The sequence below is a fragment of the Neltuma alba genome, unplaced genomic scaffold, assembly GCF_004799145.2.
Source record: "Neltuma alba isolate B1F8T4 unplaced genomic scaffold, ASM479914v2 tig00011970_pilon, whole genome shotgun sequence".
Lineage (NCBI taxonomy): Eukaryota > Viridiplantae > Streptophyta > Magnoliopsida > Fabales > Fabaceae > Neltuma > Neltuma alba.
The window spans coordinates 47,593-66,813 of NW_021636545.1; the positions used below are offsets into that span (position 1 = coordinate 47,593).

The 19,221-nt window shown below is 35.5% G+C and overlaps 3 protein-coding genes across 3 annotated transcripts; 2 read left to right on the forward strand and 1 right to left on the reverse strand.

Moving 5' to 3' along the window:
- Positions 1-1,750: 1,750 nt before the first annotated feature.
- LOC114720217 (probable L-type lectin-domain containing receptor kinase VII.2) lies at positions 1,751-4,190 on the reverse strand. Its single transcript, XM_028905836.1, has one exon. The coding sequence runs from the start codon at positions 4,006-4,008 to the stop codon at positions 1,924-1,926; it is 2,085 nt and encodes a 694-aa protein (XP_028761669.1). The 5' UTR covers positions 4,009-4,190; the 3' UTR covers positions 1,751-1,923.
- A 7,670-nt stretch (positions 4,191-11,860) lies between these two features.
- Positions 11,861-13,758, forward strand: LOC114720194 (uncharacterized). Its single transcript, XM_028905808.1, has 3 exons — positions 11,861-12,095; positions 12,331-12,559; positions 13,287-13,758. Exons 1-3 carry the CDS (start codon positions 11,862-11,864, stop codon positions 13,709-13,711), a joined length of 888 nt encoding a protein of 295 aa, XP_028761641.1. The 5' UTR covers position 11,861; the 3' UTR covers positions 13,712-13,758.
- Positions 13,759-16,098: 2,340 nt separating this feature from the next.
- On the forward strand, positions 16,099-17,999 carry LOC114720196 (O-acyltransferase WSD1). The gene is made up of 4 exons (XM_028905810.1): positions 16,099-16,683; positions 16,782-17,135; positions 17,292-17,429; positions 17,820-17,999. The coding sequence occupies exons 1-4, from the start codon at positions 16,099-16,101 to the stop codon at positions 17,997-17,999; spliced, it is 1,257 nt and encodes a 418-aa protein (XP_028761643.1).
- The last annotated feature ends 1,222 nt before the right edge of the window (positions 18,000-19,221 follow it).

Sequence of the window (19,221 nt, forward strand, 5' to 3'; positions counted from 1 at the left end):
TAAGGTCTTATATTAAAGACTGGATGTAGTATAATAGTTTGTTTGACTTGATCATAAATATAAGACTTTTATTCACTTTTCTCTTATATTTATTCATTTTTTTTCATAATAGTTCTTATAACAATAATAATTCTAGCTAAATACACTTGATAGTAAAGATATTTTAGGAAATACTACCTATTTATTATAAATAACTAATTTAATTAGTTTCTTTGATTTACTCAAATTAATTAAGTAATTTTTATATTAAAGATTAGAGGTAGTAATTACTAAAAATTTCAATAACAACACATCAGGCTGCAATGAAAAGCTTTAAAATAAGATGAACAACTTGTCAGTTGTTATTTAAATTTACTTCTTTTTTTTTTTAGGACGTTCACCTTGACTTCTGACTTTGGTGCTGATGTCAAATTTCGTGGTTATGGCAGGTTTTTAGGATAGGAAAAAATAACTTCTCATTTATTATTGATATTTACTATGAATTTTTTTCTCTTTAGAATGTCATTGTAATTCTTCCGTGTTACAATAACCATGAAAATAGCTCCTTGTACTGTAATAATCATTTTTCAAAAATTAAAAAAAAATAAATTTAGGTCCCTACGCAACGCCTTGACTTCTGACCTCGCGCTGATGTCGAATTTCGCGGCTGTAGTCAAGATTTCAATCCTCTCTTTCCAGCTCAAGATCTCTGTCTCTTCGTCGCATTTTAAGATTTTTTTTTTTTGAGCCCAAATTTCCATTATCCGAGTCATCGTAAACGAACATCAAGCTCCCTTTTTCTCTTTTTCACCTACCTCGTAATCAAACTAGATTTCTGCGTTTCGTCCTTCCTACGCGTGAGATTTCAACTACGAATCATCCACTGGGTGAAGTCAATGAGGCAAGTGAGTTCATATCAATTTTAAAGTTGTTACTCCCTCCGTTCTTTATTACAAGAGATAAATAACCGAATTACGTCGATAAAAAAAGTAGTTAAAATTAGTTAAGAATAATTAATGTGTAAAAAATATAATTTTTCTCAAAAATACCCTCATTAATAAGGAGAGAGAGCATGAGAGAGAACAATTAAATTATTGAAAGAAAGAGAAGTGAGACGGGAAGAGAGTGTGAGTTGGAGACAATAAATATGGGTAAAATAGGAAATCAATACAAAAAAGTAGAGACAATTTTTAAGTGTCTCTTGTATATAGAAACATGTCATAAGCATCAAATGTCTCTTATAATAAAGAACGGAGGGAGTATTATTCATATCATTAAATTCATCATTATTAACTGCGTCGACCTCGATTCCGATAACTTGGCTGTGAAGAATACCTCGATTGGTGAAATTCAAGAGGCACATATACTCAGATAGATTCGTGCCGTTGGCGCTCGCGAAGGCGAAAACAAGGAAGAAAAGCCATGACTACTAAGAACATGTTTACCCTTTTAGAATTATTGAGAAAATGAAGGAGGTGGCGATGGGAAGAAGGGCCGAAGGAACGGTTAGGCTGCTTCGTAGGTGACTCAGAATATCAGACCGTTCGATTATGACAGCGTCTAATGCCTACGTTATCTCATACAAGATTAAGATTGTTTACACACAGTTCTCTCCTTATTTAGGATTAAGATTGAGATGAAAGCCGTCAGAACCCTTCCCATGTTGTAAAAAGAACTCCCATGTCTCTAAACCTTGTAAAAGAAAATATGCATACAAGTTTGCGTATTTTCCAGATGCTTCTGCGATGCATCTTAAAGCAAGTCACCAAAAACCAAGCACTGCTATTAAATTATCGATACTTTCTTTGTTTGAATTGAGAATTAAAAATATATTTACACACAGGGAAGTGGGGAAAAGCAAAACAGGAGGAAGTTTCCCTGGTCTAAATACTTTCGGATCATAACACGACGAAGGGAAATTCAGGCCCTGACTAAAAAAAGTTCTCACCTTCCTTCTGAGACGTAGGCTGCTTCTGATGGTGGGAGGGAATAATAAGGACCGCTAATAGTGGTTGTGGTATAATATTTGGAGTGCATAATTTCCTCAAAAGTTGGATAACTTCTTTCGGTAGAATTTGAAGAATGCACGGACCACATTGCTGCTGAGTTTATTTTCTCAAGCAAGTTCCCGCCAAAACACTCTTCATCACACTCAGCGTCGCTAATTTTCTCCAAAGCTTTCACCACCTGTCTCATTGTTGGTCTAACTGCAGGTTCTAAACTTGAACAAATCAAACCCAGATGAAGCAATCTCTGAACTTCCCCAGTGGTGAACCCACCTTGAGCCTTCAAGCGTTCATCAAGAGCACTACACAAGTTATCTCTCTCCATCAGGCTCCTTACCCAGTCAATCAATGCGGGCTTATCTGCCACAAAAGGTCTTCGCCCACAAAGCACTTCTAAAACCAGAATGCCAAAGCTATACACATCAGTGGCTTTTGATGGTCGCCCAATTTTAACTAGTTCGGGTGCCATATACCCCAGAGTTCCTATCACTCTTGTTGTGTCAGCCAATTGTTCCTGGTGATGCAATCTGGCTAGCCCAAAATCCCCCAATCTAGCATTCATATCCTTATCAAGAAGCACGTTACCTGCTTTGATGTCCCTATGTAAGACCTCAACTTCCCAACCCTCATGTAGGTATAGAATCCCGCAAGCTACATTTTGTAGAACACTTCTACGCTGTTCCCAGCTCAGCAGCATGCTATCTTCACACTCAAAAATCCTCTTGTCCAAACTCCCATTCTCCATATAATCATAAACCAGAATCAAGTTTCCTCTTTTTCTTTTACACCAGCCTCTGAAACCTACCAAATTCCTGTGTTTCATCCTGCCTAGGCTTGAAATCTCAGCCAGAAATTCTGTCATCCCGTACTGGGTGTCATGATGGATTCTCTTCACTGCCACTGGTACTCCTTGCAGAACTCCTTTATACACTGTCCCACTTGTTCCACTCCCGATCACATTTTCTTCAGAGAATCCCCCTGTAGCGTCATGAATATCTTGGTAGCTAATTCTATGTGGCCAATACTCCACTTCCCAATCTTCAATGTTCTTCTCTTCATCCCCTTTCCCTTTTCTTCTGGTTTTAGAAAAACTCAAGAACACAAACGTGCAGCAGAAAATGACAAGCAGGGGGCCTAAAATGACTCCTACAATGAACCATTTTGATCTAACCATCAGTTCCTTTGGATGCACATACGAAGGCAAATGTCTTGTAAGCAAAGCATTACCAATTGAAAAATTGGAATTGCTAAAACTCCAAGCTAAGATTCTACTCATGTCTACCATTCGTCCTGTTGCTCCGGAGAACCCAATATACATTTCATTTAACAGGACATCGGAAAGGTTAACAGGCTTACTAATCAAGGGCTTTTGAGGTTTTTGTTTTCCGGCTGGGGCCATAGTAACATTAAGCTTTAAATCCAGAAACTCAATCCACACCTGATAGTTGTCCCCACTGTCCAGTTTCAACTCCTCGAATTGATCTCCATCCCAGAACCCAGCACGTTGTGAGTACAAGGAAATAAGCGAATTCAAATCAACACCCACGTGATTATCATTAATATCATTGAAGTCTTCGTTTCTAAAATCATCGAATTCAATACCGAAAATATGGTTGGAAGGATCACCGTCGTTGGTGCGATTGAAAAGACCCAGATAGTTTCCTGAAGTTGCCCTACTGATGCCCACTACAGGCGAGAGCACAAAAGCGAAGCCATGAGCAGTGGGAAGGCCCTTGCAGGTGGCAACGGAGAAGATGAAGGAAGTTGCAAAGGGAAGAGGGGTTGAAGAGTTGGGAGATTTCATGGGTACTTTGTAAGGGTAAAAGGCGCGTCCTATCGAGAAGAAGGTCTGGTTGGTAAGAGTGAGCACGGAGTTTTGGATGGTGGCATTGCCGGAGAGGACGATGTTGGTGGAATTGAAGTCTCTGTTGTACACAAATTCAGTGGATGAGACTGAACTTAGAAGAGTAGTGATGAGGAGGAGGAGAGGTAAAAGGAGGAAGAAGCAGCTCCGGGAAGCCATTAGCGAGAGGACTGGAAAAGGAAAGTGAGTTCTCGAGCTCGGCTGTTGCAGCTCAGTAAGAAGGAATGCATGTTAATTTGAGCTAAATTCGCTTCATGTGACTTTCCTGGAAAAGCAGAGCACAAGTAGCCGGCGGCCCACCAAAATAATCGAAGTCAATAATATTCAACATTTATAATTGAATCTTTTTAACTTTTAACCGTCCCTGAATATCGAATTCTTAACTACTTCTTGTTCAGATGCAAGAACACTCGCCACTCACACAATTTCAATTAAACTGAACTCTCGATGGTATGAGATGCATAGATTTATACAAAAAATAACATCCTAAATAGATTAGATTTTCTTACATGATAATAATTCACTGCCTGAATTTTAAATCATGTAAAAAGAATTTAACATGGTCTGTTTTATAAATTGTTTAAAGTAGTGACCAGTGATCCATCTAATCTGGTTGATAGAAAATGGGGCCGATGCTGAAACACAATATCCACTAGAAAGCGGCCACGTATTGATCACGTGGTAAAGCTGGCAAATAGTAGGAGCCACACTGAAATTATTGTTATATACAACGTAAAATAAACGTGTATGAGTTATGAATACAGTCGAGCAACTAATTATTCGATGTATTTGACGATGTAAAGATAAAAACATTACCATTTTGAGGACCACTATTGTTCTGGGGCAAAATCAACTTCGTAAGATTTTTTTGGCCTGAATCATCTTCGTAATATGAAACTCAATGATCAGGTGGTGGATAGATAAAATTAAGGGGAAAAAAAGGGTATAGTGCTAAATCTGGGTATGACGCGGGCACCAACGTCCTTAACTAAATGTAAATGCCATGATGTTGGTGATGATAAACCGAGAATTGTCTTGTAGGAGTGGATGGCACAGAGGAAGTCCACGTGTCGAGAGGAGAAGAATTTGTCGGCTATAAAAGTGTTGGGGTTGGGTGGAGGCCGTGATCTGCAAAAGAGTGACCAATGAGGGATCAACACAATTAGCTTTTCTTCTTTGGGAGCGTTGAGGATTAATGAAAAGGTGACTGACACACACGCGCACACACAGAGGGAGAGCCGTCTACAACAAAAACATTGTTATTTCAAGTCTCGGTTCAGTGGTTGTGTTAACTCAATCCTTTAACCTGGTAAACTAAGTCCTTCTCATCCTCATCTTTTTTGCATGGGTATTTGTTGCGCTGGACTACTCAAGTAGTTTCGGCGTTCTTAACATCTTTAAATCACGTTAATATTGTTTTTTTTTTAAGATTAATTTTTTCAATGGTCCACTTGGTGGCTCTTAACTTATTCCAATGACATCTTGGTAAAGGAATTAACATGCTGCTTCAATTTTTTTGGTCACTTTTTTTTTTTTACGCAACTAATATTTTACTCATTTCCCTTTCCCCAGTTCCTTCAATATTGACTTTAAGTATATAATTCTCCCTTTTGTGATGAGTGACGCCACACAGAGGTAATGCTTTTTCTACCTTTGTTTAGTTTCGGTGGCACCCAGAGATTATACTATAATTATAATTATAATTTGGACACCTAGAAAAACGCAAATTCTCGTCAACATGGTTTCAACATATAACCCACTAGCTTTGGTCAGTGCGTTATTATTTATGGCCTCTTTTGGCTTGCATGGCCCCTCTCTAATCTACTCCCTCGTGTTCTTAATATAAAAGATTATTTAATTTTTATTTTAATCATAAATATAGGATCTCAATTCATTTTATTTCTCCTATTTATCTATTTATTTTAAGGTAACTCTTGTAATAATGATAGTTCTAACCAATATACTCGATTAGTAATGATATTTTAGGAAAGATAATACTCCTCCGGTCCTTAATATAGGACCCAATTATTGAGTTGGTTTTGGTCCTAAATATAAGACCTATTTCTCATATTTATCAATTTTCTCTAAATTACCCTTATAGATACTCCCTCAATCATAATCAAGTAGAACAGAAAGAGGGGTATTAGGAAAAATGATTATGGTATTTTAGGAAAAACATGTCACATTTCTTATAATTAACTAATTTACCTAATTTCCTTAATCCAATCAAATTAGTTAAATGGGTCTTATATTAAGGACCGGAGGAGTACATGTTTATCACAAATAACTAATTTGACTAATTTTTTTAATATATTTAAATTAATTAACTAGCTCTTATATTAAGGACTGGAGGTAATATCCCACAATAAAGATGGGGTTCATTGATAAATATCCGCTATGAAATGTAATTTTAATAATTTTTATAAAACATTATCTAAATAAGTTGATTCCATGTAGATGATGACTATGAATTTGATCTTGGCTAAATAAGATATGTTTTTTCAACACAACGCATGACATGGATATAGATATATGGGGAAAGGGGAGTGGCTGCACCAATTTTATCTGGAGCTCAACGAAACGTGCTGCATTTGACGATACCAGCGTTGTCTTGTTTTGAAGAGTACTGTGGATCGTGGAATGCGGAGTCGGTTGTTTTGAGATTCCTAGAAGCAACAAAACAAAAAATTAATTGGTTTGTTTTTGGGGACCACAGGCGAAGGCCACCGTCCCAAGTCACGTCACAGACTTATCAGCGCTGAAATCGGTCGAGTGATGGGCCAGGAGTATAATTGAATGTAAGGACAAAAATGGTCAATTCATTGATGGGCTTTTACTTATTGGGCCAACCAACACTAATGGGCCCATATTTGGGAGTTGCTCCCAGGTCTATTTTATAGGCCCAAATCAGCACTCCCATCTCTGTTTGGTTTCTAATTAAAAGGGTATTTGGATTGTACCCAAAAAAAAAAAAAGTATTTGGATAGCAAGCAAAACCATGATTTGAAATACAAAACCATAGTTTAAAAATCCACCCATCCAGACATGCCAATTTGTTGCAAAATCACTTTTTCACTGAAATCATGATTTGGAAAAAACTAACCAAACACCATAATTTTATGCAAAGTCACTTTTGAATTGAAAATCATGGCTTGAGGTATAAAACCATGGTTTTCCATAAAGGTATAAATCATAGTTTAAGCTATAAAAAATAAATAAATGTGTGAGACGAAGTAGATCGGCATCTTATATTGATAATCAAATTGAATATCCAATTGGCTTTTATATTGAGAATTGGAAATAATATTAATTAATTATATTTTTCATATACAATTTATTATTTAGAAATTTATTATTTCAAACAAAAATATAAATTAAAATTTATTTTTTAATAATTATCATATTAACTTATATTCTTGTTAGTTGGCATGAAAAAAGAGATTAAATTATGCACAGCTGGGCAAGTTGATTTATGTTATTGTTGATCAGCTCAGCATAGAATTTTATATATTAGTTCGGATGGCTTGTCATTATTTGTCCTATATGTCTATTTGATTTCGGAAAATCTTATCTTCATACATCATTTGTGATAATTTTACTTTTATTTTAAGTTTCAGTCAATTTACAAGCTACGTGTGATGCCTTTTGACTATACAGTGGACAGTGCTGTTCAAATCTATTATATCATTTGGGCTAAAAAGCTTTATAAACTTAACCAGAGAAAGAAATTGATAAAATATTTATAACAGGAAGTTCTAAACCTGTGCTAAAAATGCATGGGTACAAAAATTGAAAAAGAAATATTATATATCCTGATCCATCTGTATTCTTCCCACTTTCTGAACGGCATTTCCCGCTGCTGTTTATGTTGCTTGCTAAGTTACAATATACTCCTCCGGTCCTTATTATAAGACTCAATTTGACTTTTTATTTGGTCCTAATTATAAGACCCAATCCATTTTCTCTCTTATATTTATGCATTTTTTTCCAAGATAATCCTTCTAATAATAATAGTTTTAGCCAATATACTTAATTAGCAAGGATATTTTAGGAATAACAACACTTATTTATTATAAATAACCAACTTAACTTACTTCCTTAATCTCTTTAAATAAGTCAATTGGGTCTTATAATTAGGACCGGAGGAGTATATAAATATATGTATGTGTTGATGATTTTGTGCTTAATTGCTTGTCCGGCCTAGATAATTCTTTTTTTCCCGGCCAACGGCCTAGATAATTAAGTTAATCCATACATTTTAATTTTCTAAACATGTATTTGACTAATCGCAAGTCTAGCAGCCGCATCATCGATGTATTCCATTATTGGATCTTTAATTTTACTTAAATCATAGAGAAGCTCGAATCTCTTCAAAGTATATATGTGCTATTTAGTCTATTCTCAAGGAATTAATCCAGAGTGACAATAAAGGGTAATTATGTGCATTCCTGACATGACCTTCACTCACCAACTGGCAATAAAAGAGAGAAATTCCAGTGGTCTCCAATTCATGAGCTTTTAAGCCCGAATATATATATATATATATATATATATATATATATGCGGTCATTTGCAAGTTCAATCCCAAACAGACTATGTGAAATTACAATTTGATTAAGTTGCCTGTCTCACATTACATTTGATTGTTAAATAATTAACTAGCTTTCTAATTTACATATAAGGCGCGGATTATTGACATTGGTTTTCATATACATATAATTTATCATCAAATTGTGGTGGCGAATACAACTGCTCAAGTTGGTAGAGCCCGATCCATTTGTGCTTGTCTTCACTTGGAGAAGTGTGCGCGTGTGTGTAAAAGCTATAAGAACTAGTTAGTTAATTAGAAACCACATTTGTCCTATTGCCCGTTTTTTTGTTTCAATGTTACGTTAGATATAATAAATTAAATCCGTTCTTATCTCTAACCTTCTTGGATGCCATTTCTTAATGCCTGTTACACATCACACACACACACACACATATCCATTTCTTATTGTCACTTATGGAAAAACAATAGGAGCAAGAAAAAGACTGTATTATTAAGTAAACGAAAAAGTAAAAAGTAATCAATCGCAATATTGTCAGCCAATAATGCCGATAAAGAAACTAAAGGATTCAATTTATTCAGATTACTCTACTTTGGCTGGGATATTCCATTGAGCAAGTTGGATGCTTGTCTCTTGGGAAGGCTAAGGAGTCCATACTTTTAGATATAGGCATTCTCTTGTTAGAGACAACTCTGTTTGAGGCACTATCAAATACTACCTCCGGTCCTAATTATAAGACCCAGTTGACTAATTTGAGGAGATTAAGGAAGTAAGTTAAGTTAGTTATTTGTAACAAACAAGTATTGTCATTCCTAAAATATCCTTGCTAATTAAATGTGTTGGTTAAAACTATCATTATTAGAAGGACTATCTTGGGAAAAAATGTATAAATATGAGAGACAAAATGGATTGGGGTCTTATAATTAGGACCAAACTAAAAGTCAAACGGGGTCTTATATTAAGGACCGGAGGTAGTATTAAATATGAACACTTACATCTCTCAATAAGAATTTAAACTTTGGTTGGCCATATTTAGTTCCTTCTATTAGATTCAACCTATTTTTAAGGTTCTTTGTAATCATTTAGTTCCCGGGGTGGGTGATGGAACGGTCATTAGTTAATAATAAAACCCTCACTGGCTTCCAAAAAGTCGAATATACTTGATTTGGGAACTGCTTTATTTTAAAACGTGAAAATAAAAGACAAGTTGAAGCAAAACTAATATTGTCACTTATTCAGTAATAACAGAAAGTTCTTTTAAGTTCATAACCTAATCTTGATCTGATTTATGGCTTCATTTTATGTTCGAATTTTTTTGTATCCATAACAAGAGGATATACGAAGAAAAGATCGCCTATCCAAGATTTAATGGGTGGGAGCTACTGCTATTTTTATTCATGATAAATTCGTAATATAACAATTGAATAACGTGGAAACTTGAATAAGTAGAGTCTTTCGCAATCTAAATCATTTAATTAAGAAACTTATATATGCGCCATCATAAAGCGTTGGAAAATTGAATATGAAAGGGTGGGGCTGCTCGATGATAGAAAACGAAACATATATATGGGGAAAAAAGTGGTAGGAAGTAACATTAATTAAAGTTGCTAGCCATAATCTATACGTACTTTATTATTAGATGACTGTTTAATTTGAATGAATAATCTTTTAATTTGTTGAGCAGTGAACCAACAGGCGAATTGATGCGGAGACGCACGCGTACTTTTGTTACTTTATAGCTCCTCCAATGAACTTGTTTCTTACACCCCTACAGTTGTTCTCTTGAATAAACGCTTTCTTTTTCCAGTAACATCAAGGGGGAAAAAATATGATACTACTAAATCACTGTCACTAATCGTCACTTATGGATAATACTTTATGACAATTTTAAACAACATTTTCCCCCACCTTAAGTAGGGTTACTTGCTTTTTCTTGATTTAGGAATCTTCTCTCCTTTATCTATATTATTACCTTAGGTTCCACGCACGCACACCAGCTGTTTGATCAATCATATATACTAGTATTCATTTACACTTCTTGTTCATGATATCTTCAATATTTAATCTTTGATCATCTGGCATTTCGCACACCCCAGGCATATCATATCCAATAGAAAATCATGTTATCATTGGAAAAAATGAGGTGCTTGGCCGTGAGAATTGGATTTTCCTCTTACTGCTGATTAATATGAGAGTAATTAATTACCAAGGTCACACACTCGTCCGCCTCAGATATTTTCGCTCTTGTCCCTTTCTTTCCAAAGTTCCATCTAATTAAACGCCCACTGTTAATCAGAAAACTTGCGGTAAATAAAATTAATAATGTAAAACAATAGCACAAAAACCGAAAGGAAATTTCATTGTGCGTTGCGTTTGAGAGAAGTGATGATCAAGTTGACTTAATTTGACCAGCTCAGTATTAATCTTTTAGGCATACTTTTTCTTTGAACTTATGCTCTCGAGCATATTTGCATTATTATACCAATTACCTTTTAAGTAATACTCTTCCTCATAGGCTACTATAATATTATTTATTATAGTAGGTTAGATTTCACGAAAAGTTATAATCTGGAAAAGAAAAGAAAATATCGCACAAAGTCGAGTCGACACCCGAATATGAAAAATAAAAAATTCTTCAAATTCATAAATACCACACTTATGTTATAAGACTCCATGCTGTGAAACTCATAACATGTTATGATATTATTAACAACGGTTAACTCAGATTATCTTGAATGACAAGAAGTCTCAAGACAAGTGTTGGTAAATGGATTCCTAACTATGGCGTTGTACCTTGGAATTTGGAAAGATGCCCTAATGATACAAAAGCGAAACCGGTGATTCCGTTGCGTTGTTGTAGGAGGGAAACAAAAGAGGAGAGTCATTTGGATAAGGCATTTCCTTCATCCATCCACATCATCATCAGTCATTAGAGTGCCAAGTTGGCTTACTGACATCATCACACTCGGATCCCATTCATCCATCTCGGTCGTCCCCACCACCCCTCCTCTTGTTTCTTTCTTTCTTCCTCCAAACCAGTCGCCATTTTCTTCCCCTCTCTCCCGCTCTCTGCTTTTTTCTCTTCCGCCAAAAAAAAAAATGTCTACTTTCAGGCTCGCAGGATTCGAGCATATCCTGCTTATATCCTTATTCCGGTTCCACCTCACTTATTGGTCATCCCCACAATCATCTCCTGCCACGTCATCATCCACAATCACGCCCCTCCCTTCTCCCTCGTACGCGGCGATGTTGGATTTTATTTATTACTCTAAAATCTCATGTTTGGCTCCGTCCACCTCGGACAGGTGGGCCCCACCAGCGCCCAGCAAAGCATCCCTTTTTCTTTTTCGATCCCCTTATAAATTGACAAGTCGTGTCTCCGGGATTACTCACAGCACATTCTTCCGGTCAAACTCACACCACACCGGTATAGCCAGCGCCAACCAGGCCAGCAATATTATCATGCACAGAGGATTGCCCTGGTTGCCGCCGATCACGTCCCAGGCCTCCGATCACGAACACGATGACATAGCCATGAGCTTTGCCGATACGGTGTTCGGCTTTTCTGAGGACGTTCACTCCTCGTCATCCGACTCCGATCAGTACTCTCAAGAGGACGTCGACGACCACGATGACACTTTATGTGCCGCCAAATCAAACAAGGGTTTCTGGGACCAACAACATCAACTTCTCCAGGTACCATTTCCATACACACCCACAACGGCGTCGGGGGTTGGGAATTTGAATTATAATATCTCTCTAAAAGCAATTAATGTGAATTACTAATGCATTAAAATAATTTAATTGTGATGTAGTAAAGAGAGTTGATGTAAATTCTAATTAGAATGAATGGTATTTGATAATTAATATATATATATATATATGCCCATCTGAAAATATTACTCACCCGTTTTTCTATTTATTTTGAAAGGCCACTTTATGCAGGACAGGCTCCTTTGAGACAAAAATTAGGCAGGCCACGAAGACGGCTTTAAGAGAATTAAGTACATCGGGCATGAAGTGTACTTGCCGGCAAGTGGCGGCCAATAAGGGCTGCCGGAGTTGCTTGCAGAGAGAAATTTGTTATCGCCTCTTGGAACTTGGCTACAATTGTGCCATTTGCAAATCGAAATGGAGCAGTTCATCGAAAATCCCCTCGGGTACATTTTGATTATCACGCTGGTCAAATTTTAATTTTCCTCAAGGACTTCAGTGAGGTTTCAGCTCTAATAAAAGGCAGCTTAATAGTTTGGAACCAGATAGCATAGTTTCACAAAATTTTCAATATGGATATGATAAATCAAAAAGAATTATTGAAGAGTACATATAATGAGAATTAGTATTATAGAACTGTACATGACAAGACTTTTAAAGCTTTTGTTCTCAGATCTATTTTATTTTATTTCTTCAATTCTGGGCATGAATTAATTATTCAACGTTTTTGTTATTAACTGCTTCACATCAGCATTTTAATTAATTTGATCATATTGCATATATATTCACTTTTTTTTTTCAAAAGACGTACAATATGAGTTTCAATAAATTTGTGTTGTCCGTATATAGAGAAAGAAAAATAAATTCAAATAATACATTAAGAAAATATATTTTAAAAATCTAAATTATATATTCTTTCCGAATGAATATTGATATATATGTGTGTGTGTGTGTGGGTAACTGAATTTATGGTTATTATTTCGTTGTATTCGTATATACAGTTATTTAAATTATGAACATAAAAATTATGTTACTCTATAGATATTAATTAATATGGGTTCTTCATATACGCGGGTACCTGTGTCAAAGCTAGCCAATGATTTTGTTACACGTTATATTATTTGGACTCACAATAACAATTTACAAATTCCCTTCTATTTTTGATTATTTTAGGGGAACATACTTACCTGGAAGTGGTTGACAAGTCAAACACCAAAAGAGATGTAAGAGTGGTAATTGAGCTGAACTTTCCAGGCGAGTTTGAGATGGGTCGGGCTAACGAAGAATATAACCGATTAGTTGGCCGACTACCGGAAGTGTATGTGGGAAAAGTGGAGAGACTACAAGTGTTAGTTAAGATTTTGTGTTCAGCCGCCAAACAATGCATGAAGGAAAAGAAAATGCACTTAGGACCATGGAGGAAACAGAAATACATGCAAGCTAAGTGGCATGGCACGTGTGATAGGTCCACGCCGGCACGGCCGCTACCGACCGGGTACTCAGTCCGCCGGCCACAGAGACTTAAAGCTTCCCTACTCACTTGTGATTTACTCGAAAACATCTCTGACTTGCACCGAACTGTGGTTGAGGCGGTTTAAGATATTGGAGACGAACAAGAGTTTTGGCTCCCTTGTTTAATTTTCAATGCCATAGCATTACCCTATATGATTGATATGGTTCCTAATGAATGAGATTAAGTTTGGTGATTGAGATAATTGAAATCAAGGTAATTCCTAATATACTCCTCCGGTCCTTAATATAAAACTCATTTAACTAATTTGAGTAGGTTAAGGAAGTTAGGTAAGTTAGTTAATTATAAAAAATGTAGCATGTTTTTCCCAAAATACCATAATCATCTTTCTTAATACACCATCTTCCTCTTCTACTTGATTATAGTTGAGGGAGTATCCATAAGGGTAATTTAGAGAAAATTGATAAATATGAGAAATGAGTCTTATATTTAGTATCAAAACTAACTTAACAATTGGATCCTATATTAAGGACAGGAGGAGTATTATATTAGGGTGAAGCACAATTTGTTTCATAGGCTTGGTTGAGAAGAGGCCATATCGAGATTCGGCTGCCGGAAAAAGGAAAAACAGAAAAAAGAATATGCATGATAATTCTTTTTCTTTTTTAATTTTATATTTGCGCGCCTTTTTCTATAAATTCAACAGGTAGGGCTGAAGAGGTTCAGAACTATTTCCGCTGTATTTATATAGAGGATTCTATCTCAGACCAACTTGTGATCTGCTCCAAGCGAAACTCCTAGGTTGACCGAATATTAACCATATAATGATCTAATTGAGTTTATTAATAACTGGACACATTTTTTTAAATAATCTAGACCAATGTATAAGAAAATAATTTTTTTCTAGAAAAACTTCTTATATTCCCTCTAGTCCTATATATAAACTTCAAATTTGAAAAAAAGTATAGTCTATTTTATAAACTTTAATTTGGGTTTTTTTTTAAATATTTAATGCATTATTTTAATTTTATTCTTAATTGTTTAATTTCTCTCCTTTATCATATTCTCTTTTGTCACATTTTCCTATACATTCTCTTTCATTATTTTTCTTACTTATGAAGATATACTTAAAACCTATTTATTATTTTTAACTAATTATTTATTATCCGTAAATTAATCATTTAGGAAGTAGGGGAAATTGCAAAAAAAAGACCTTAGAATTTGAAAAACACAGATAGGGACCTGTAACAACTTCATGACCTATTATTATTGTCAAAAGCCATAATAAAGTTGTCAAGAGTCTTTATCTACGTTTTTTAAATTCCAAAAGTTTTTAATTGCGGTTTTCCGAAGAAAGTATTGCGCAGGGGAGAGTAGGAGAATACTTGGATCCATACAAAACTAGAGTGGGCCGCACCTAACTAGATTCCAACCACCGAACATCATTATTGATTAACTGGGGCGGATCCGGACCACCCAACATATAGGAGTAATGAGACACAACTGTTAACTAACACGTGCTGCTTTTAATTTTACGTGTTTTGATTTGATCAGGCAAGATTAATGGGCTAGCTAGTTCGATCACTGGACACCATAGAAATATCCTGTGGCGTGTTTCGCTTGACGTAGAGATTACAAATTGGTCTGAAACAAAATCCTGTATAAATATAGCGGAAATAATTCGGCTATACCTCCTGCCATATATCTGTTGAGTTTGTACAAAAAGGCAATGAAATATAACCAACAAGTATTGGGCACAGTGGTTAGCGGCTGATGCTCCCAAAGTGAGAATCTGTGTTTGATCTTTGAAACCCACCTATAGGTAGAGGGTGGTACCATCTTGACACAAAGTACTATAGAATGCACTCCATATAACCTCGACTCTAGATTAGTTGGTTGTTCGGGTTTACCTAACCCAATAGAAGATCAGAGCTCAAAAAAAGCACCGGATCCTAGGGGTTCATGGGGGGCCAAAGGCCCTAAATTGCCCTTGTTCACCAAAAAAAAAAAGAGTAATGAAATATATCTCAATAATTGTTTTATGTATGGTACCCTTTCGGATGTTCCGTATATTATCTATTTATATGCATCTCGACCATTCTACGGATATGCATATTCAACTCTCTAGCTTCCAAAAAAAACCTCTCCCTTTCCAGATTTAATTATTTATGTTTGAAGATTGAAAATAGTTAATCAATTCAATGGAGATTTCTCAGCAAGGGGATTTGGAGGAGCCAGTGAGTCCTATTGAACAAGTCTTGGGTTGCTCTGATTTTTCGTGTTTATATATTTTTGCTTTTCTTGAACTTGAAAGTCCCATTAATGACCCGCCTTCATTTGTTCATGTTCTACGCACTCTTCTTGCCAATCCACGCCTGAACTCCATAATGGTACGGGTTGAACTTGCTTCTAACTTTTATCTTTCTCTTTCGATCTCTCACTATATATATGTTCACACGCACGCACAATACGAGATCTATTGAACCTTTTTTGTGTGTATGATTATAACAATCCATGAGCCTTGGTTGCAACCAGGTAAGAGATGAAAAAGGAGTGAAAAGATGGAAACAAGTTGAAGTGAGTTTGGAAGATCATATCATCATACCAGAGTTATTCTCTCCTGATATGTCCATAGAATCATGTACTGAATGCTTCAATGAGTATGTCTCCAGGATAGCAATGGAGCAGCCACCACGTTTCAAACCATTATGGCAGCTTCACATCATCAAAAACCCGATAAACACCATCATAGTTCAGTTCCACCATTCGCTTGGAGATGGCTACACTCTCATGAGCATCCTTTTCTCTTGTCTAAAAAGAGCCGATGATCCCTCTCTCCCTTTAACTTTTCCTTCACTCAAATCATCAAAAGTGAAACTTGCCAACCAAAGCTGTTTGAGGAGATTGCCTAGTTTCATCTCTGCTATCTACTATTCTATTGCAGACTTTGGTTGGAACTTACTCAAAAGTACCTGGGTTAAAGACGACATATCACCAATAAGGTCCAAAAATGAAGGAGTCGAGTTTCGCCCAGCCACCATACTCAACATCACATTTTCCCTCGAACAGACCAAGGAAATCAAGTCCAAATTGGGAGTGGTAAGTTCGTGATGAGCACCAATCCCTATACTGAAAAATATATCCGTACGTGTTTGTGTGCATGAATTATAACTAGTTTGTAACTTTTTGCGGTGTAGACTGTAAACGATGTGATTACGGGAGTAATATTCTACGGGATTCGATTATACATGCAAGACATTGAGTACGAATCGAAGACAAATAATTGCACCCTATTAACCATGATGAGCACGAGGGACGTGGAGAGGTACACAACGGCAAAAGATATGCAAGAGAGTAAGGGGAAGGGTAGATTGGGGAACCAGATAATCTACTTGCATACATCGATTCCCAAATTAAACGACATCCTAATTTCGAACCCTCTTCAATCTGTGTGGGAAGCGCATCGGGAAATCAAGAGGAAGAGACGTTCTTTCGCTATTGTTCTCATTGAGAAGCTTCTTCGCATCCAGCATCGGTTCAGAGGCCCTGAGGTGAGTTCATGAGGAGATCAATAAATAAGGGTGTTACGTCGTTTTTGCCTTGCCTTTCCTTGCCCTGTTATACTTCACTATTTTTTGTTTTTAATTTACCGGCTGAGATATGTCTTACTGGTGGTTTAATTAGTTTTAACTCGCATGCTCTTGCAGGCAATGGCTAAGCACTTGCACAGGGCAATCAGAAATACAAGCTTAATGGTGTCCAACATTGTTGGACCAGTACATCAAGTGGCTTTTGAAAATTATCCCATAAAAAGCTTCTACTTCACCGGGTCTGGCCTCCCTCAGGTATTTTCTCCTTAAATCTTGTGTTTTTCCACTTTTCCGCTTGACTCTACTTAATCATATAGTCTTGGTAAAATAAAACAAAAAAATTATTACGTTTTGGAATCGGTAAGTCAATTTTTTGGCCATTGAAGCATTTTTTTTATTTAAAAAAATAGAGAAATATTTACTATGATGTCTCTGAGAGCATGACTAATTAAATTACATTGGGTTATACAATTTTGGTTTAAACTATAATCAATTTATTTAATGTAAATTTTATAATGCCAATTTAATTATATGACAGGCATTTTCTTTAGGACTCCCCAAATATCTTATTGCATTAAAAATAAATCATGTTTGAAGTTATCATGGACTTAATTAGGTTAATTATTTCATTTTCTGTTGTCACAGAGTGTTTTAATTACAATAATGAGCTATAATGGGAAGTTGACAGTGACCACCAGAGCTGAAGCCGACTTCATAGATCATCCAAAATTAGCGTCGTACTTGAACAGTGCCTATGAGATGATCCGCAAAGCTGCTTTGGGGATTCCAAGTCAAGAGGAAAAGGGAATAAAAAAACACTTATAATATCATTATTCTATCAGGGCGAAGCACAATTTGTTGAGTTATCGTGCTTAGGCTGCTAGAAAAAAATAAAAAAAAATATATGTTTGATTAATTTACTTTTTTTTTTCTTTTTGTATTTGCGCGCCCTTTTCTGCAAACTCAACAGACAGATGGCTGGAGCCTGGAGGCATATCAGAATTATTTCTGCTATATATTTATACAGGCTTTTATTTCAGACCAACTGGTGATCTCTGCTTCAATCGAACCTCCCTCCTGGTTGGCAGAATATTAACCATATAATCATCTAATTGATTTTATTAATAATCGGACACATTTTTATAATAATCTAGACCAATTTATAAGAAAATAATTTGATCAAATGAGCATCCTGGGCTTCATACTTTAAAGGGACCAGCGTGAAAATTTCATGTTCTTAAATGATTAGTGACCTTATTAAATTTATTATATAAATGCACAATTTTATTTCTGATGTATTATTACGTCAGCCGTTACTTTTTAAGACTGCTTATTAAAGTGCGCGCGGTTGTGTATCTATATATTAATAGAGGTAAAACTGTGAATAGAATTAAGAGTATATATAATAGAAAAAACTTAGCTGTTATTTATAACTATTATATCAAGTTTTTTAATCATTAATGACTATGTATTTTTTTTAAATATGAATTTATAATTAAATGTTAATATTGTAAAAATAGGATACATGGTTATGTGTAATATAATTAGAGAACTTAACATAAGTATTGTCCATACAAAGAATGGTACATCCATACAAAAATAAAATGCAACATACTATTAGTTGGATATTCAGTTTGATTCTAAATATAAGCTTTGAAACTGCTAGGTTTTTTATATTTATTTATTTTTTAAATTAATCCTTAGAGTTAATGTATACATTAAAGAATTTTTATTTCAATATACATAAATAATAAGAATATTTTTAGAAAAAAGAATAATTATTTGTTATAAATAAACACCTTAACTAATTTTTTAAATATTTATAAATTAATTATTTATCTGGAATGGAAGGTGGGACCTGGACACTGGACACCATAGAAATACCACGTGTGGAAGATGAAGATTGGCAGATCAGTACATATTCATAAATAAACATTAAAGCCACGCGACTTTGCGCGCCCGCCAGCACCTCAGTCTGGTAGGGAGAATTAATTTTGATGGAAGCAAAGGGGAAGGCCAATTCCAGCCATGGATTAGTACATATGTA